This window comes from Marmota monax, unplaced genomic scaffold (assembly GCF_021218885.2).
Source record: "Marmota monax isolate L192 unplaced genomic scaffold, Marmota_monax_Labrador192_F-V1.1 WCK01_AAM20220418_F8-fsc00011, whole genome shotgun sequence".
In the NCBI taxonomy this organism is placed as follows: domain Eukaryota; kingdom Metazoa; phylum Chordata; class Mammalia; order Rodentia; family Sciuridae; genus Marmota; species Marmota monax.
In genome coordinates this window covers 10,288,626-10,310,878 of record NW_026693082.1, presented here as the reverse complement: position 1 = coordinate 10,310,878, position 22,253 = coordinate 10,288,626, and the positions used below count along the sequence as shown (strand labels likewise).

General features: G+C 35.1%; 1 protein-coding gene across 8 annotated transcripts in view; it reads right to left on the bottom strand.

Moving 5' to 3' along the window:
* Nucleotides 1–22,253, bottom strand: part of Nbea (neurobeachin) — a 651,894-nt gene that overhangs the window by 9,448 nt on the left and 620,193 nt on the right. For 3 of the 8 annotated variants that reach the window (XM_058582531.1, XM_046454120.2, XM_058582535.1), the window contains 7 exons: nt 21,024–21,086; nt 20,608–20,697; nt 18,115–18,307; nt 16,003–16,074; nt 13,942–14,097; nt 13,269–13,439; nt 5,276–5,377 (listed from right to left, as the gene is read on the bottom strand). In XM_058582531.1, the coding sequence (XP_058438514.1) occupies nt 5,276–5,377; nt 13,269–13,439; nt 13,942–14,097; nt 16,003–16,074; nt 18,115–18,307; nt 20,608–20,697; nt 21,024–21,086 (847 nt within the window). The remainder of the gene's footprint in view (nt 1–5,275; nt 5,378–13,268; nt 13,440–13,941; nt 14,098–16,002; nt 16,075–18,114; nt 18,308–20,607; nt 20,698–21,023; nt 21,087–22,253) is intronic. The other 5 variants (XM_058582533.1, XM_046454127.2, XM_058582534.1 and 2 more) reach the window with 3 other exon arrangements.

Below are 22,253 nucleotides of genomic sequence, written 5' to 3'. Positions count from 1 at the left end.
AGAGACACAGGCTAGTAGAATGGATCACAAAACAAGACCCAACAATATGCTGCCTACAGGAGACGCATTTGATAGGAAAAGACATACATAGGCTGAAGGTGAAAGGTTGGGAAAAATCATATCACTCATATGGACTTCGGAAACAAGCAGGAGTGTCCATACTCATATCAAATAAAATAGATTTCAAGCCAAAGTTAATCAAAAGGGATAAAGAGGGACACTACATACTGCTTAAGGGAACCATACACCAACAAGACATAACAATCATAAATATTTATGCCCCAAACAATGGTGCAGCTATGTTCGTCAAACAAACTCTTCTCAAGTTTAAGAGTCTAATAGACCACCATACCATAATCATGGGAGACTTCAACACACCTCTCTCGCCACTGGACAGATCTTCCAAACAAAAGTTGAATAAGGAAACTATAGAACTCAATAACACTATTAATAACCTAGACCTAATTGACATATATAGAGTATACCACCCAACATCAAGCAGTTACACTTTTTTCTCAGCAGCACATGGATCCTTCTCAAAAATAGATCATATATTATGTCACAGGGCAACTCTTAGACAATATAAAGGAGTAGAGATAATACCATGCATCTTATCTGATCATAATGGAATGAAACTGAAAATCAACGATAAAAGAAGGAAGGAAAAAGCATACATCACTTGGAGAATGAACAATAGGTTACTGAATGATCAATGGGTTATAGAAGACATCAAGGAGGAAATTAAAAAATTCTTAGAGATAAATGAAAACACAGACACAACATATCGGAATCTATGGGACACATTGAAAGCAGTTCTAAGAGGAAAATTCATTGCTTGGAGTTCATTCCTTAAAAAAAGAAAAAACCAACAAATAAATGATCTCATACTTCATCTCAAAATCCTTGAAAAAGAAGAGCAAAACAACAGCAAAAGAAGTAGAAGGCAAGAAATAATTAAAATCAGAGCTGAAATTAATGAAATCGAAACAAAAGAAACAATTGAAAAAATTGACAAAACTAAAAGTTGGTTCTTTGAAAAAATAAACAAAATCGACAGACCCTTAGCGATGCTAGCGAAGAGAAGAAGGGAGAGAACTCAAATTACTAGCATACGGGATGAAAAAGGCAATATCACAACAGACACTTCAGAAATACAGAAGATAATCAAAAACTATTTTGAATCCTTATACTCCAATAAATTAGAAGATAGTGAAGGCATAGATAAATTTCTTAAGTCATATGATCTGCCCAGATTGAGTCAGGAGGATATAGAAAACCTAAACAGACCAATATCAATTGAGGAAATAGAAGAAACCATAAAAAGACTACCAACTAAGAAAAGCCCAGGACCGGATGGGTATACAGCAGAATTTTACAAAACCTTTAAAGAAGAACTAATACCAATACTTTTCAAGCTACTTCAGGAAATAGAAAAAGAGGGAGAACTTCCAAATTCATTCTATGAGGCCAACATCACCCTGATACCTAAACCAGACAAAGACACTTCAAAGAAATAAAACTACAGACCAATATCTCTAATGAACCTAGATGCAAAAATCCTCAATAAAATTCTGGCAAATCAGATACAAAAACATATCAAAAAAATTGTACACCATGATCAAGTAGGATTCATCCCTGGGATGCAAGGCTGGTTCAATATACGGAAATCAATAAATGTTATTCACCACATCAATAGACTTAAAAATAAGAACCACATGATCATCTCGATAGAGGAGGAAAAAGCATTCGACAAAGTACAGCATCCCTTTATGTTCAAAACTCTAGAAAAACTAGGGATAACAGGAACATACCTCAATATTGTAAAAGCAATCTATGCTAAGCCTCAGGCTAGCATCATTTTGAATGGAGAAAAACTGAAGGCATTCCCTCTAAAATCTGGAACAAGACAGGGATGCCCTCTCTCTCCACTTCTGTTCAACATAGTTCTCGAAACACTGGCCAGAGCAATTAGACAGACGAAAGAAATTAAAGGCACAAAAATAGGAAAAGAAGAACTTAAATTATCACTATTTGCAGGTGACATGATTCTATACCTAGCAGACCCAAAAGGCTCTACAAAGAAACTATTAGAGCTAATAAATGAATTCAGCAAAGTGGCAGGATATAAAATCAACACGCATAAATCAAAGGCATTCCTGTATATCAGCGACAAATCCTCTGAAATGGAAATGAGGACAACCACTCCATTCAAAATATCTTCAAAAAAAAATAAAATACTTGGGAATCAACCTAATAAAAGAGGTGAAAGACTTATACAATGAGAACTACAGAACCCTAAAGAGAGAAATAGAAGAAGATCTTAGAAGATGGAAAAATATACCCTGTTCATGGATAGGCAGAACTAACATCATCAAAATGGCGATATTACCAAAAGTTCTCTATAGGTTTAATGCAATGCCAATCAAAATCCCAACGGCATTTCTTGTAGAAATAGAGAAAGCAATCATGAAATTCATATGGAAAAATAAAAGACCCAGAATAGCAAAAACAATGCTAAGCAGGAAGTGTGAATCAGGCGGTATAGCGATACCAGACTTCAAACTATACTACAGAGCAATAGTAACAAAAACAGCATGGTACTGGTACCAAAATAGGCGGGTGGACCAATGGTACAGAATAGAGGACACAGAAACCAATCCACAAAACTACAACTATCTTATATTTGATAAAGGGGCTAAAAGCATGCAATGGAGGAAGGATAGCATCTTCAACAAATGGTGCTGGGAAAACTGGAAATCCATATGCAACAAAATGAAACTGAATCCCTTTCTCTTGCCATGCACAAAAGTGAATTCAAAATGGATCAAGGAGCTTGATATCAAATCAGAGACACGCCGTCTGATAGAAGAAAAAGTTGGCTACGATGTACAGTCGGTGGGGTCGGGCTCCAAATTCCTCAATAGGACACCCATAGCACAAAAGTTAATAACTAGAATCAACAAATGGGACTTACTCAAACTAAAAAGTTTTTTCTCAGCAAAAGAAACAATAAGAGAGGTAAATAGGGAGCCTACACCCTGGGAACAAATCTTTACTCCTCACACTTCAGATAGAGCCCTAATATCCAGAGTATACAAAGAACTCAAAAAATTAGACAATAAGAGAACAAACAACCCAATCAACAAATGGGCCAAGGACCTGAACAGACACTTCTCAGAGGAGGACATACAGTCAATCAACAAGTACATGAAAAAATGCTCAGCATCTCTAGCTGTCAGAGAAATGCAAATCAAAACCACCCTAAGATACCATCTCACTCCAGTAAGATTGGCAGCCATTATGAAGTCAAACAACAACAAGTGCTGGCGAGGATGTGGGGAAAAGGGTACACGTGTACATTGCTGGTGGGACTGCAGATTGGTGCAGCCAATTTGGAAAGCAGTATGGAGATTTCTTGGAAAGCTGGGAATGGAGCCACCATTTGACCCAGCTATTCCCCTTCTTGGTCTATTCCCTAAAGACCTAAAAAGAGCATGCTACAGGGACACTGCTACATCGATGTTCATAGCAGCACAGTTCACAATAGCAAGACTGTGGAACCAACCTAGATGCCCTTCAATAGACGAATGGATAAAAAAAATGTGGCATTTATACACAATGGAGTATTACTCTGCTTTAAAAAATGACAAAATCTCCCACCTTCACCCCATACACAGATTGCAGAATCACATCAGTTACACATCCATTGATTTACATATTGCCATACTAGTGTCTCTTGAATCAAAGTGTGGAATATGATATGTCAAGAAATTTGTAATGTTTTGAACAACCCACAATAAAAAATTTAAAAAAAAATGACAAAATCATAGAATTTACAGGGAAATGGATGGCATTAGAGCAGATTATGCTAAGTGAAGCTAGCCAATCCCTAAAAAACAAATGCCAAATGTCTTCTTTGATATAAGGAGAGTAACTAAGATCAGAGTAGGGACGAAGAGCAGGAGAAGAAGATTAACATTTAACAGGGATGAGAGGTGGGAGGGAAAGGGAGAGAGAAGGGAAATTGCACGGTAATGGAAGGAGACCCTCAGGGTTATACAGTGGAGGGGGTAGAGAGAGAGGAGGGGAGGGGAGGGGAGAGGTGGGGAGGGGGGAGGGTGGAGGTTGGGAAAGGCAGTGGAGCACAACAGACACTAGTATGGCAATATGTAAATCAATGGATGTGTAACTGATGTGATTCTGCAATCTGTGTATGGGGTGAAGGTGGGAGTTCATAACCCACTTGAATCAAAGTGTGGAATATGATATGTCAAGAAATTTGTAATGTTTTGAACAACCCACAATAAAAAATTAAAAATAAAAAAAAAGAAAAAAAAAGAAAAAAAAATAAATAAAGTTAAGAACTACCAAAAATTAGGAAAAAATGAAAAGAAGCAATCAATCACCTCTAATGCTTTCTACCTATAGAAAACTAAAACTTTTTTCCTACATTTGTATGCCACTTTCTTTGTTATCTATTCTTTTGTACTAAGATGTAAAAACAAAAACATGGTCCCTGTCCTTTCTTCTATATCCATTTTCCACAAAGCAGCCAGAATTATAGACAAATCTGATCATCTCATGACTTTGACTAAAATCTTCAATGATTTCCCACCATATTGTAAGTAAAAAATGCAAATCTTTGTGCTATGGCCACTCCTACCCCTTCAGCTTCTCCCTCCTTGTCTCTGCCATGTCCTCCTACACTCCTGCCATATTGGTCTTTTGTTCTTCCAGACATCAGACTTCTTTTTGCCTGAGTCTTTCCGGGGAGAACTGGCTATCTGAGCCAGAATTAGGACCCAGGCTTCCTGATTTTTTTTTTCCCCAAATGACACTTCCTCCATAAAGAGACAAAAGAACCATATAATCTTGGTTCCTTTCCATCAACCTCTACACAGGCCTCAGTCTTGTCAAGAAAGTGTCCTGCAGAGGACCAAGCCCAAGTCTGATCCCCCTAAGTCCCCCACTGCATCAGGAATAGTTCCCCTTTGTCTTTTAAATGTCCTTTTAAATTGCATCACATGGATATATTGCAATTGAATTTACCAGTGTTATGGTTAGAATGGTGGTGACCACAAATACCACATAAACTTTTAAACATATTTCATATTAGTACTAGGAAGTGTTAATAATAAAACTAAACAGCTACAAAGAACCTAGGGTTTACATTTGTCTATAAAGAGTCCCCTGGAAAAAATAAATCATAAGTCACAGTTAGCTTGGGAAAACAGTACATTTTCTAAAGATTTAAAATGAAAGAAATGATTCTGACCTTTAGCACCACTAATAACAAGTCCAAGTTCTGCACAGACAGAAACACAGACAACTTCATGGTCATGGCCTGTGAGAACAGCTCTTGGTGCAGGATAGTCACCTGTAAGAAAGCAGCAGCAGTGAGTCATTACAGACAATGGCAAACATAAACAGTTCCACCATAAAACCCAACCTTTTATAAGACAATCACCATTTTATTAAGGACCACAGCCAGTTACTTCACATTTCTGATACGTCTTTATCTGTGAAAAAATACTGTACCTACTACCTGATCACCAACCTCCAATAGAGGCTATTGAAATGACAGGATACATTAATATATGTGATATGCTTAGGATACTATTACAGTGGTACAGCTATCCTTTTTCTCCTGATTATTGTTGTGAAACAAATATTGTGCCTTGCAAGGTATCTACATGTGATATCTCATTTAATTATAGTAACATTCCTATTGGGTTGAGTACTATTATTATCCCTATTTTATACTTTGTAGAGTCAAAGCTTTGAAGGTTACTCAAGTTTCCAAGTTCATATATCTAGCAAGTGTTGAATTTGACCCAGAGCTTTCTAATTCTAAAATCCATGCTCTTACTCAGTGAAAAATTTTTCCTAAAATCTCCATGAAAACAAGCAGAGGTACTTTGCTTTGGGGTGGAGGAGGGAAGAGAGGGAGAGTGAGGAACGTAGTGACAGAAATAAGAGACAATTATCTTAATTCTGTATCTCACTGGTGCAAACCTAGCTTGAAAGTATTTCATTTTAAATTGCCAGTTTCATCAACCATTATTTTATTCTCCCTGAAAAGAAATGTTGTAACTTGGTCTTGTAACTGCAACTTTAGAGTTTCTCTTTATTTCTCAATCTAGTGGATATTTTCTTGAGGGTAAGAAGTTCTATGAAAAAATTTAAGTTTCAAATTTGCATTCTCTGTACAATTCCAAAATAAATAAGTAAATCTTCTAAAAATTGTATATATTCAAGATGTATAATGTGATGTTTTGATGTATGTATTACTATAATAAAAAATTCCTTATGTTTGTTATATACTTTTTAAAATTAGAAAATACATTTTAAAAGGCTTCTGTCTGATTTAGAGAGCTAAGACATTTTATTTTTCATTGTAATTTTCTCAACTTGGGGCTGGGATTGTGGCTCAGAGGTAGAGCGCTCCCCTAGTATGCATGAGCCACTGGGTTCAATCCTCAGCACCACATAAATATATTGTGTCCACCTATAACTAAAAAATAAACACTAAAAAAATTTTCCCAGATCATTTGAATAAATGGTGGAACTTAAATTCCCTTCAAAGATGTCCAACTTCAGCTGGGAAAAAGTAAATAAAATGTTACTCTAGGATTTTTGAGTTGGGAAATTTTCAGCAAGGAGAAAGCATATTTCTGTTCCAGGGACATATGTCACACACTCCAACAATTCCTTAAAATCTTGGGAATATTCTGTCACTGCCACATCACAATTGATGGATGTAGTTCAGGGTTAAAGGGCTGAGCACAGAGGGAGGTGCAGGTGAGATCTCCCCTCTCAGGACGACAGTGCCCTGGCCTTCATCCTGGCTCATTTCCTCAACGGAAGAGCTCTCTGTGAGGGAATGGATATGAATGATAAGGAATAAACACATCTAATTTTAAGATTCCTCATAGGCAAGCATTTGGAAATTCCAAGTATAAAGGGCTTAAAAGAAACAGAATTCATCTCATTTTTATCAAGTCATTTCAAAATTCTTGAAACAGATAAGAAAATAATTAAATAGATATTAAGTGCAGATATTCACAGAGAATTGACAAGGGAGAAATTTTTCAGTGAGATGGTGTATGGCCTTTAGAGAGATGATCAAAGTAAAAGTTACTCATGGTTCTTATTTAAACCTCAGTTGTGGGCTATTAATATTCAGCAAAAGCTTTGATTCTTATGAATCATAGCTAAGCAGGGACAGTGGATTCTCCTAGACCTATGCTTCTTGATGCCATTCTGCTGGAATTGGAGGACAAACCTCTTAGTGACATATAGCATTCAAATTCTATTTCTGACCTTTCCAACTCATTGCAGAATCATGGTAGAAGCTGTTTTCATTCATTTTATATTTACATAAAATATGACAGATTTTTAATTAAAATTCCAGAATAAGAGATTTAGTTGGTTTCATTGCTATTATGATTTCAAGACTTATTTCAAAATGGTATGTTATAAACTTGCTGGGATAACTGAGAATAGCTTCAAAGTCTTCATATCAGAATACTGAGTCCTCAGCCACAGGCAGGGCTACCACAGAGGCCTGGTGCAAGTCCCCAATATACCTGGGCCCACATTCCCCAAGGCCAAAGGGGCCACAATTGAAAACAGTACCTGGGTTGCAAAATGTCAATTGGTCCACATTATGGTTTCCTTTGATTACATACTCAAAGTATTCAATGAAGAACAGAAGATGGATATGCTAAATCTATTTATTAATTCACACTAAATTCCTGTTCCTCTTCCCATGTGACACTGACTACATTTTGCTCTGAGCATCATAGGGACAGGCCAAATCTCTTTCCTTGAACTCCTGAACCTGGATCTAGGTCACAATCCATTGCTTATCTTTTTCTCACCTTCTCAAAATAATCAAATTAAATAATCTACCTACTGGTCTGTGCACTGAAGCTACCTGTCACAGAACAAATTTGTCACTCTTGTGTTTTATATTGCTTCCAACCTAAACCAAAGACCTTTCTGGAAGCCTCAGGCCCATAAAAAGAAAGAAAAATCAGAGACTGAGTGGAAAGAAGGCTGCTTTCCAATGACAAACCTTAAATGACTCCAATCTGAGACTGAGGGAATGGGACACTGATGGTCCACTGCATCCCTGCCTAGGCTAGGATGTTCCATTACATACATGGCTGTGGAACCCACAGAAAGTCCTGTGAGGTGAGAATTATACATCTGAATATGTTTCCTGTGATACCCAACAAAAAGACTAAAGGATTAAAATTTATTAAACCCTAGATAACATTCCTTGTTCTGAAGAGTGACACAAACTCATCTATTATGTATAAATATAAATATACTTTGAAAATATCTCTGGGCTAGTTTTTGTCCAGCTCTCATCTCCTATAATACCATTGGCTAGTGGCAGTTGTGGTACTAGGCACAGGACAGTCTTTTAAAAGAAGGCTGGATGTAAACAAAGAGAGGGATGTGATTTGGCAGATGTTTCATGACAGGCTGAGGCTGGTGGGAGGGTCAGCGTCCAGAGCTGAGTCCTATACAATGGGAGCCCAGGGAAGGTATGTGTGCACAGCTGGACGCTTCTTTTCAATTGGCTTCTTATTTCAGAGTCTGCATAATGCTTTTATAGGAGCTAAAAGATCTGTGTTTAAAAGATGGAGTAGAATAGCACATAATAGTGTCTTATACATATTACTCGGTGAATCTTTGTAGATATGATTTGAAAAGAATAGTAAATTCCCTTTCAAAATTTCATATTGCTATGATTTTAAAAAATTCATATGTAAATATCATCAAGTTTCCTATAAAGCACTTTATATCTGGTATACACATTTAAATTACATATTTTAAAAGCAGATTGGTTTTGAGCCGAGGTCCCAATGTATTTTCAGTGTCTATTGAAGAGACAACAATGTAACTTGCCCCTCTTGTGACTATCTTGTTGGAAGCTACAGCATGTAATGAGAAATGTCAAGTCCCAAGATCAATGAAGTTTTGGACTCTAGGGATTCAACAGGAATAGCATTGATCCTTTTAAAGAACACCAGCCAGAGATGGGTTGTAATATATTGCAAAGAGGGGCTCCAGAGGATAAGCGGCCAAGTCCAAGCTACCTACCTGACAAAAAATTCAATCAGCTTTTTGCACAAATTGCCTGCTTGCTCTGCTTTCTTTCATGCAGGAGGCTGCTTCCAATTAAAGTGCGCAAATTAATTTTATCACTTCCAAATTAGTTTTAAGTTTGTGTAAGTCTGTTTCAGATGAAAGCATCTGCCCCTTATATCTTTGTAATTCTGCTATCTAGTTAGGGACCTATTTAAAATTTCAAGATAATTTTCTATATTCAAAGGCACACATTTAAAAAAAACTAGTATCAGTAGTATAAAATACATTAATAAAACAATTATGATTAAACTATATCACACTGTAGGAAGTCTTTGCTTGCTTATTTTATGGTCTGAAACTATGTAATAATTTACTTAAAAATTTAACTGTTTTGTGATAAATTCATTCAAATGGTAAAAATAATTACAAAAGGCTAATATTTTTGAGATGTCTAAATTAGTCACAACAATATATTTGGCACAATGAATCCACAGATTCTTTCTATATCTACCCCAAAATATCTATGAACATTACTTATTTTTCCTTTGGAATTAATAGAGCTATCCATTACAATGTAATAGTGATAATGTAAAAGAAACATATATTAAATCCACTTAAATTTATCTTGAGATTTCAGTGATGTGCACATAAAGTTAGATGATAAATACTGTCATTTCATGGTGTTATAATTAACAAGGATGATTTGACCTCTCAGCCATACAAAGTGAGTCAATGTCTATTACAAGACCAATCCCTGAATTATAACAGCTTCTAGGATATTATGTTTCCTACTAGGAGTTCCCCTTCAAATCTAGGTTAATACATACAACCTCCAAAACCTAAGGGCATTGTGTCACACACTTTAATATGAATTTAGACATAACTAGTTTTTTGCTTTTGTGTAGCAATACATTATAAGACAGAAAAAATATATAGACTGATTCTCTGCCTATGAATTGGTATTTAGAGTAGATTAAATTGGAGGAGGAAAAAACAACATTCTTTTCTTTCATACTGCAAGTTTTATAATGGCAAAAACTATGTATATAAAGATTTGACAGTCAAATCAGTGTGTGCTGTGACTGCCTTTAAAAAAAAAGTGAATTGACTAATATGTATAGTTGCTCTACTCAGACACATATATGCTACTATAGTGGCTGGTCATTTTAGACAAATAAGTCATAAATCAGTCAATTCAGTCAAATACTAAATCTGATTTATTTTATTTTATTTTACTCTTATGATTATTCTTATGGCAAAAAGATGAAATCAGCCTTTTTACCTAATCATCAATTTATACCCAAGATGTAATATGAAGTGCTCTTGGATGGTCAAAGTACTTGTGGTGCAAAATACTATCTGTTAAAATTAATGATTCATGTAACAAATACACACTGTACTCAAAATATTCAAAGAGGAAAAAAAGTTCTGTGATCATCATAATATAGATTCTTAAAATTCCAGATTAGAGACTTTGACCATCCAGTATTTCCAGCTGCTACGAGAGTACTAAGCATACAGTAGTTGTTTAATACATATTTGTTGCTTGACTCATACTGTAAGTGTTCATCCTGTTTATTACAGAAGAGCATTTCCCCCCTATACTGAGGATAATGGAAGCTATACTACATATCTCCATGTTAAATATTCAATAAAGATTTGACAGGGTAGATTTTATGGAAGTGGTGTAGCTTCATAATGATAAGACTTTTTGACCAAAAAATAAATTCTTATAGATAAAGGCAATACTGAAAAACACATATTGATAATCTCTGTAAACTTCTTAAAGATAATTTTACTTTTTTTCAACACTTGAATAAAACACTATTTTTAACAAATATAATAACCAAAATTTTTTTTAAGTGTTAATAGAAACACTTTGTATTCATATAGCTTTTGTCCTATGGAACTTCAAACATTTCAAATATTATTGTATTTAACTTTTCTTGCTAACTCATTATCCTAAGCTCCAGTTGACAGTCAACTGAGTTTTGTTTAAAAGATTATTAGAAATAAAGTAGTACTGTTAATTATTATAGTTTAACACTTTAAAGTTCTTTATCTAAAATATCCTATGTTTGATACCAGATGGCGGCTTTTACTAAATGAATTCCCAATTTTGAAAATAATGTTTGTATCACTCTGAGACTCATTTTTAAAGATGTTAATTATACTTAAAGCTCTACTCTGCTTTTTTGGAAAATTTTTCTAATCATTTTTGTTAATATACATATAAGATGTTACACAGACCTGATGTTTCATTGAATATTTTTAAGTAATGCTACCTTACTATGGAAATAAATAAAATTATGAAACTACTTTTAAATAAAATACATGTGATAATGTACCATGTTTGAGAATTCAAGTCATCATCAGTAGGTCAAAGATGACTTAGCAATACCCACACACATGCACACACAGGCACACTAAAATCTGTCAACAGATAAAAATTTTTAAGGGCAAGGTTTTAAAAGAGTAAATAGGATGCTAACTTACTAGTATTTATAGTAAGATTATCACTGGCAATCTATTATTTGAACTGGTTAGAAATCAAGCAGCACTGAATACTCCCCCTGCCTCAAATCAATATTGAGTATTCCTTCACAATTTACTTATATGTGAATTGAGACTTAGGTTTAACATACACTTTTTCTCACACTCTTTGCCAAGAGATATATATTACTTCACAATATGCTTTCAATTTCTTCATCCATTGTTCTTCAACCCTAGCTATGGGCAGTAAGAATAAAACTTCACATATCATTTGGTCATCTAGTATAATCTTCCAGTAATTTCTTAATTGCATATATTTGCATATTCTCTCCTGTACTATGACAGAGTCTTTGTTCCCGTCCATCAAAAATCATCTACTATTTTTGCAGTATTCCTGTCAAATTACGTATGAGTTAAGGGAAGGAGTGAGACTTGAATGGCAGATGTTCCATTCCTTTCCTTCCCCAGGTATCTCATAGGGATAGCAGCTCAAGCCATAAAGCTCTAACATGGCATCTTGTAGATTTCTTATCTACTCTTGGAGTGTTTCAGTTGCAGATACACAGGATTCCTAGGAAACTCTTACCTCTTTGTCATAGATATTCCCTATTCTCATGAGTGCTGTTTTGTTGTGACTGATGTATGAATTACAATTTGAATAATCTTGCCGTAAGTACTTTCCATTCTTGACACTTCACAGAAACCACACACATTTGAACTATTTTACAGAAAACACATACATCTGAACTATTGAAAACTTGGTAATTAAAGAGCAGTAATTATTTCTGGGTAATCTAGCTCTTCTATCATTTAACAATATTTACCAGAGGAGCTCCAGTGGCATACTCCATTAGCATGTGGTACTTATAAGCCAGTATTTACTGGAAACCTCTTATGTATGTCACTATGCCAGGACCTTGAAACACCCATGACCTACTTCAGTGTTTCCTCAGGACAACAGTGCCAAGGACTAAGTCCTACTCTTACATAAACAAAATGTTCCATGGGAAAATAAGTTTGAGAAACTGTGGGTTAAACAAAAGTCAACAGAGATATTTGTGTATGACTTTCAAAGCTTACACAGAGAGTTAGAGTCCATGCAGTGCTTCCCCAATTGTTTTACTAGGGAGTTTTCTTTTCCTACAGGACTTCTTAGAGAGCACTGATGTATAAAAACTACTTGAGCATCCCAAGGAGTTAGCAGTCTTACTCAGTTTTTGCATCCCCAGCACCTAATCTGAGAGGTTATTCAATGACTATTTGTAAATGAAAAAAAGGAGAAATTTTTTATACTACATGGTACAAAGTAGTAAATTCACTGAGAGAGGCATAAATAAAACCTTAGGAAAATCCAGAGAACGGATAGATTATATTCATCTGAGCAAAATTATGAGGCTTGGTGAACCAGATGAAGCTTCTGAAGTGTGTGGATGCCTGGACACTGTGGATGACAGACAGACAGGTCAGTGGGAGGGAATCTGGGATCCCAGGCTCAAAGCGTTAGTGTTTATTTATACTCTGAACATAGCTACATTCCGATGAAGATTTCTGACACTTAAATTTTCACATTTTAAAATCCTTACAGTCTCAGGAAAACCTATTAGGAACATAAAAAATGCAAAATACATTTAAGTTATAAACTGACAGAATAATTCTAGATAAATACTCACTGCTATTGGGGTTGTCTCCTATGATATGGTGCCGCCCACTCCAGTACCAGAGAAGCAAGGTGGCATCCCGAGATCCAGACACGATGTAGCAATCCCCTCCAATGTACGACTCTGACCGGGCCAGACATGTTACCACATCCCAGTGGCCAAATACAATCTGAGTCAATTTCCCTGCAGTACAGAAATGACAAGTTTCCTTAATTACTCTTTTTATTTAGATGGTAATAGCTTAGCTTTATTTCACTAAATCTGTGTGAAGTGAGTCTACAGACCCTTTGAATTTAGTTACAATTCCTATTTCTGAGAACTGATACAAGAATGTTACTTGGAATTTTTAAAAAAACATCTTAAAAGATAACAATCACATTATTTTTCTCTTTATAATTTGAACTAGACTAAAGGGAGTTTTAAGATCATTCACTGGATATGAACTTGGAGGAGAAAACAATCATATTTGTCATACAAATTCAGGGATCATGCTAAAGTTCAGAATGGATGGTGTTAAAATTAATTATTTAGCTTCTAATGTGAACATCTAATTTGAATCCTGACCACTGACTCAAAGCTGGAAAATGATGGAAATGCCTATAATATTTAGTATAATTTCATGTAAGCTCTGCTTTGTAGCAATAGTTATTTTAAAGAGAACAAACTATTTCATAGTCAAGATTACCTGTTTCTGTAGAATAAACTCTGAAGCTTTTATCCCAGAATCCACAGATAAGAATATAGCGATTATCTGCAGTGACCACGAAACAATGTGCATTGATTTGTATACTCTGGTCCACGAGGTCTGTGATCTGTCGTTTGTTCACACCAGAGTTATTGGCTAAAAATAAACAGAATTTAAAGAAGGATTTCAAAGAATTTCACCAAGCACTCAAAGGGGACAAAAATAATTTTATCCTTATTTATCTAGAAATAGATTTTTAAAACTACAATATTATTATGATTTTGATATTTTCTCTTGAGGAATATAAATTTCCTTAGTAGCAGGGATTACTTAGGAAACACATTATATATTTAAAAACTATCCCAGAAACATTCGTTCTTCCTCCACTGATAAATAAGAAGAGTATGAAGAAATCAAGACGATGAATTTAAAACATAATAAAAATAATTAAATGTATTTAGTTCTCTAGATGGTTAGTGTGCACAAGCTCATTAGTGTCCAATGAGAACCAAATGAAGGATAAATATGATATGAAGTATGCTATATAAGAAAAAATATCCTAACATTTGCCAATCTGTCATTTTCTGATGGCATTTACAATTCATGTGGAGAGAAGAAGGTAGAGATCTGAGGAAGGGATTTTGTTGTGTGGGAAGCCCCACAGGGAGCTTTAGGTCAGCAGCTTTAAAGACCTGGATTGTCAACAAACAGAAGGCCTTTCCAGAATGGGCTGGCAGGGAGGAGAGGAATAAAAAAGATGGGAGAGAGATGGGGGGAGGAAAGAGACAGGCAAAGATTCAGCGTACAGCACTGGGATTGAATCTGAATAAACTCAGGAACTCAGAGACACATCTGATTTCCCCAGTGCCTGTCTGGATGCCAGCCTGTCCCCTACACTAGGCCATCCTTTCAGGAGAAATCCCCAAGCTGAATTCTTAAACAGAAAATGCAGATGTAGAAGGTCACCACCACCACCACTCTCTAACACCAATTAAATCTAAAAGTGCCACTATTTGTAGATATCTACTAATGCTATAAAAATAATTACTAGGGAAGGTAAGCAATAAAAGAAGAACTATATTTATAAAAAAGGCAATAAGGGAAAAGCAAACCAAAGGTCCTCGGTTGCTGCAAAACTATCTAATTGGTTCTAGAAAAATTAGAATAGAGTTATTAAATTTTCCATGGTTGCACACTAGCTATATAATTCATTGTCAATGTCTGTTCCTCTATTGGACAGAGGAATAGATAGCTAGACTCTAAAAATACTCCTAGTCCTGAACTTTGTGTCCTTTCCAAGACACATAAAAGCCATTTTATATGGAGTTATATGTTATGAATAGAAATGGCCATAGTCTCTTAGTTCAAAGATGAAAACTGAATTACTATAAGAATAAAACACAATAAATTGTATATAGCTCAATAATTTTTCAAAACATTTTTAGGTCTTTTTCCTATTTTAATTTTATAAATAATTTCGCAGGATAGGCAGAATAAACATTATTATAAACCATCTCAGAGATATGAAACTGAGAGTCCTAGAAAGATTAAAGGCTTGCTCAGGATCATATGGCTGGTATGTGTATGTAATTATTTGAAAATATTTTCAAAATCTGCCACAAGCACTATAGCTCATGAGTTTGCAATTCATATGAAATATTTAAAAAATGTTTAGCACTATTGAATACAGATTTCTAGAAAATGTGTTCTTCAGTATTAGTTGCCATTAACAATCTCTGCAAATCTTTATATTTTAAATAATGTATAATTTTTAAGAATAGTTTAGGCTGAAACAAAGGACAATCTATAATTATTTGCTTTGTTTATAATCAACTTAAATGACCTCTTACAATAACAAGAAAATGTCATAAAAATTGCTTTAGTACCAAGGTTTTAAATGGTATGTTATGATTTATACATTTCCTTGACAGTAATAGGATGCTATGTGACCATTAATTTTGTAGCAGAAAAAATATTTTTAACCATCTTTTTTTTGAAAAATAATCATGTAAAAATATGTGGACAGTATCCATGAAAATTTATTTTTGTCTGTTAGCTTACCAATTAATGGGTCCATTTCAATGGGAAGATGATGGGCTTGATCCAAGGAGTAACCTGGAGCTCCTCTGAGGCCTAACGGTTTAAAAAGAAAGAAAAAACCATCATGAAGTTATCAGAAAGAATTACCTAACAAGCTGTGTTATATCATGATTACACAAAATACATATTTGTTTAAAAATTGTGGTAAATTATTTTAATAATGATTCAGACATATTGTGTGACTTTGTAGGTAGTCCTAAAAAAAATCACTTATAATATGGAGAAAGCTGTACAGACTGATAAGAAAAAGCTGGATACCCAGAGAAACCAACTGAAATGCCCTTCAGTACATGAATGGATAAAGAAAATTTGGTATATATACACAATGGAATAGTATTTAGCATTAAAACATAATAAAACCATGGCATTTGCAGATAAATGGATGGAGCTGGAGAATATAATGCTAAGTGAAATTAGCCAATCCCAAAAAACCAAATGCCAAATGACTTCTCTGATTTAAGGATGCTGATTCATAATATGCTACAGGGGGTGGGGATGGGAAGATTAAATGAACTCTAGATAGGGCAAAGGGGAAAAGAGGAGAGAGGGGAAGGGAGGGGGCACAGAGGTAGGAAAGATGGTGGAATACGATGGTCTTCATTATCCTAAGTACATGTATGAAGAAGACATGAAGGATGTAACTCTACTTTGTGTACAACCAAAGATATGAAAAATTGTGCTCTATATGTGTAATATGAATTGTAATATGAATTGTCATATATAACAAATAAAAATTAAAAAATTATAATTAAAAAATACAGAAAAAAAAAAAATAAGAAACAGGATCATGATGCTTCTTGAATCTATCAGAAAGCCAGGGTTACCTGGCAACCAAAGTCTGCACTCAGAGAAAAGACCATGCTACCAATCTGGATGATGTGAGTATGGGTTCCCTGGGATAGGGTAGGGTGGAAGCTGGGGCTTCCACCCAAGGGAACCCTCTTTTAACATATGATTGTTGAAGGTATGAAATACCACACCTAAAATCTTCATATCACTAAAAGTTACTTTTGGAGGATTAACATTTGGGCTTGATTGAGTTTATTAGTTACATTTTTTCAAATGATTACAGACAGTACTTAAGAACAATTTAAAAAATCATACTTTATATTTTTCCCTTTATACAAAATACTTCTATAGGCTAAGGCTCCTGTGAATAATGAAGTCATACTTTTTTTTCTTTCAGATGTTTGCTGCATACTTCTGACTGAATGGCAGTTGTGCTACCCCATGTTGTTAATATCATCAATAACCATAAAATAGGTATACTTTCAAACTCTTCACAGATAAAGGTACCGTGTAAATCACTGTATTTTTCAGAGCAAGGTAGAAGTCAGCAGGCTAGAAAGAGTCAGGCTAACTCAGCAGGGCTCATCTGCTCAGGTCTGGAAACAGTGGGAGTCCTGTGGCTTCCAGGGAGATCTTAAGTGGTAAACTGGGCCAACTAAATCATTTGGTCATATCTACTTCTGCCCAGGTTAAATACATATCAACATGTCTAAATTTTTGTGACAGCATTTTATCCTTGAAGATGTACTGGGTAGAACATTTAGGAAGGAATATGGGGTAAACATGTGAAATGACTGAATTATTTAAAGTCTTTTTTCAAAGACTTTAAGTTCCACAAGGATAGAGATGGTGTTTGTCTTGTTCATTGCTATATTCCAAGTGCTATATGCAAAATGGCCATTCAAATATTTGCTAAATAAATTTATGACACTGAAGAAAGAGGACTTGAAGCTATCATTTGGAAAATCCAAATTCAAACTCACTTTTGTTTAAAATGGCATAAAGTGGAAGTGTGGGAAGTCAGTGATAGGATAGGGAGAAGGAGGATCTGAATTATTTGTAAAACTGCTTCAGTTTATCAAAGATTTATTTAGCATTTAACCACACACCATGGACCTCTATAAACACTAAAATACAGTGAAGATGACAGACCAGAGTCATTTAGCTGGGCTTGATGATGATACACTGGGCTGTTTCTTGTGGATTATCTGCCAAGGAGAGCTACCTCCAGAATACCTCTCTTAACTTAACTCTTCAGTGAATGCCTTGCTTAGGACCACATACCTACTGTGTTGTGCCATCTATTGACTGCAAATAGACGGCTGCAGGTCACTGTTACCACTGCAGGGATGGTCAGGTGGGGTAGGGTGTTGGCAGCCACGTGAGTTACTGGAGAATTTGATGGAAACTTCAGCACCATTATCACATCCTGTTGCATTTGATCTTTAAACATGAGGGGGCTCTGTGGAAGGAAACACTGTTGAGTAGAAAGGGAAGAGAACAGAAGGAAACAAAAGGGATAACAAGGTTAGTGGAAGGTGTGGGGAGGAGGAGGTTATAACAGATAAGGCTAGCATGAGCACATGCAGGGAGATCCGAGCCATCTGAACCGTGCTACTGGCCAAAGTCTGTCCAAACAGATCAGCTTTCACTTGAGGATGGCACAGAGAAAAGAGAGCAGGCACTCTGACATCACTGATACAGGATGCCGAAAGATTAACAATTAGTCTCAATTTGGATGTAGCCAGACTACCATGTCAAGAGTTAGCTCACAGACACAGCCACAAGATGGAACCTAATTGTTCAGAACAGTTGAAAAATCAGTTTGGTGGAAAAATTTGTCAATCAGTGACTGATATTGTTATATGAAATACAAAGTGAATTGATTGATATCTTCATTTCTATCTGGCTGATCTGAGGTTCCAGCTACAGTCTAAATAATTAAAATATATAATGGTCTCCATAAAGCAGCCAGAGGGCTCCCCTGTCAGTGTTTTCACACACATTTCTGCTCTGGCACTGATTGCCTGCCTCCTTTCTCCCTTCTAGATTGGGAGTTTACTGAGAGGCTATGCTTTTCCTTATTTTTTCTCTTTTTAACCTTTGTTTTTCAAAACAACTAGTACATGACCTGATAGAAAGTAGATACTGTAAGTACCAGAAAACACTATAAATAGTATTATATAGAAAACACAAAATAAGAATGCTGGAAAGAATCATGATTTAGCTTCCATACATGTTTTATAATTGTTTCCTCTATATATGAATCCTCTGATGACAATAACTTAGAAAGCTTAGATCTTTCTTTTTAAAAAGTTCCATGCCAATTTAGTCTCTAACAATTTCCCCAAGGAACGTAATAAATTCTGACTGGGCATTCCTCCAGGATAACTATTATTATTATTATTATTATTATTAAAACTAAGGAGGAAATAAAAATTCTTCTGCCAAACCATTTCATAAAATAAAGTGTTACAGATATTCTCCTGGACAGTTTATTAAAAATGCCTCATCTGGAAGCTCCAGGCTCCAAGGTCACATCTCCACGTCTATACTGGGGCTGAGAGTTAAGCCTGTGCTTGTGTACAAACAGAAGGGCCAACTGCAGTGAAAAGAGTTCATTACTGACTAACCAAGGCAGCTGGAAGTGTTTGGCTGAACTAATGCTGACAGTTATCTGCCACTGCACCTCCAATGCTTACATCATATCTGATACACAGAAGGCTCAAAAAATTTGATAAATAATTGATAATTTGCTGAACAAATGAAAGGAATGATTCTTTAATCACAAATAACAACTTATATTTACAAATATATGTATACACACACACACACACACGCACACACAACTATATCCAGAACACATCACTCCAAAAGGATGGTACTTATGTCTTGATGATGGACTAGCAAAATTGATGAACTGTAATTCATTTTGGAAACATTTTTTGCCTCAGGCATTTTTTTGCCAAAAAATTGGTGAAAAATTAGTTTAAAATACATTCTAAGAGTACATTCTAAGAAAATTTTTACCTTCTTCAAATCAGCTAAAGAGGGAAATGTTTACTAAATGCTGATAAACTGAAAAGGGATAGTTGTTATGAAAATGGACTTTTAAAATATGATTAAAATGAAAAGATAGGAAGTTTTCCATTGTGAAGTGGGCATAAAGGTTTAATATGAGTGTATGGCAAGGATATTGACTAGCGTTCATTAGGAACTAAAGAATCTAAATACTTTGCCTGAGTCATCTACTAGTGAGTGATGGGTCTGGCACAAGTGTGGTTCCGGGGCTCTTAAATTCTCACTCCCTCTGTTCAACAGCCTCTCTGCAGTAGCCATAAATTAACCCTGTATTTCTTTCCCTTTTGTAAAATGAACATTCTCCTTACCTCACCCAGTCATCCAAAATTAAATTTGGCAATATCATATTGTGTTTATATTTTCACTGTAATTTACAAATGTAATTTAATTTTGGTGCCAGCATGTGTCTGTATGCCTGTATGTGCATTAATGAGTTTATGCAGAGGCATACACAGAGAAGATAGCTAATTTTTATATTTTATTTCTAAAATGGGGCTAGCTTAATTAGTGGGATTCAAAACTAAGAATCATACTCTCATTTCTCTTTCTCCCTGGCGTACCAATATGTCCTTAGGCTGAAGAGTTAACCAGTAGCAAATTGAGAAGCCTTTAAAAATCAATGTTTTATTTGCTCTATACTCAGGTACAAAAGAAAGAAAAAAAAAAAAAAACCCTCAACATGCTGATATGTCTTACCAGGTGCATGGCAGAACTCCGAGGCGGATGTGGCTCAATAAGCAACTGAGATGGCGTCTGTCCAAAATTCTGTATCTGTGCCTCCATGGCCTGCAGGGCAAGGAGGGTGATTGTCATAATCAATATGCATCAAAGAGAGAGGTCAACACACTCTTTGACAATGCAAGTGTATCCCAAGTCAGCCATGAAAACAGTCCAGAAAATTCACCGGGTGCTCTTTTCTCAAGGTGCAGAATCATCCAAGTGTTAGTATTTTGTAGACAAGCTTTGCTTCTTCTTCTAAACATGCTTCAGTTAACCACATCACCATTCTTATTACCAGAAGCTGGGGTTAAATGTGGAAAGGCTAACCTGTGAGTTCATGCATGCAGCTAGAGACCAAAGAATACTTCGAATATTAAATACAACACATATACCTTAATAAAGTCCTTTGTAAGGAGGAATGTATGAGGATCTCTAATAAAATAAGTTTCTGGAATCTTAACAGGAAAAAGAATGAGACACAAAGTCCACCACTGATATAAAATAAAAATCAGAAAATCATACATTCTAATCAATTCAGAGGATAAACAGTACAAAGAACACTACAAATTTTGTATAATAATTTAATATGGCAAACTTTTCCTTAAAATATATTTTAGCTTGCTAGGCTATTTTAGGAGAAATTATGAAATACTACTCATATGTATGAATCATTTCTTTCACATTTTTTTTCTGAAACTTTATTAGAACTCACCCAAAAAGAAAAGAATTCTTTGGATATCCTGAGCTATATATTTCATTAAGGCCTATGCAAATGGAAATATTAATGAGGTTTTATGGTTTCCAATGAATAAAAATAATTTAGACAGAAAATTGTCTGGCCATACAATATACCTTTTGGTGTGTATGCCAGAGGTAATCTTACAGGAGACTTAAGTAGTCTATAAATGAATTCTATAGGCAAAATATTTCAACATACTAAGCCAGACTATGAAATATTTTTACTGAAATATTGTAAGTATGTAATTTAAGTCAACGGGGAGAAGCACAAAATTTACTGTGATCATTACTCTGTTACTATGCTAATTTTTCCCCCTAAAATTGTGTGCAATTTTGTTGCACATAAAAGTGAAATAGGGAAACCATTGCTGAGTTCTTGAAGGAGCGCAGGTAAGTTGGTAGATGGCTCTTGACACAACAACACCACTAATCACATTGCTATCTACAATTCTCATTTATAAAGTACTTAAATTTAATACTCTGTCTTCCTAGACTGCATTTCAAGAAAATGTTTATCAATAAAAATGTGAAATTTCAAATTTATTAGCAATATTAAACATGAATGCATCATTATCCACCATATTTTAACAATTGCCCTAAATGGGGTTTTGGTTCTTTTATTTGCAGAGGCTATGGGATGAATTATTAAATCTCTTTAAGTGCTGTCCAATTTTAATGTATACATTTATTTGCATGGTGTCCACTCATATGCAAAGTGTGGCTATTTAACTAAATTGTATTCACATAGATACCATCATACTTTGTCTCCCCACTGCAAGATTTATGATTATAAAAGAGGGAAAAGGCCATTTCTGGTTTGGTTCACATTTTAACAATAAACTCTTGAGAATTATTTGGAAAAAAAAAGAGCAGTAATTTTATTG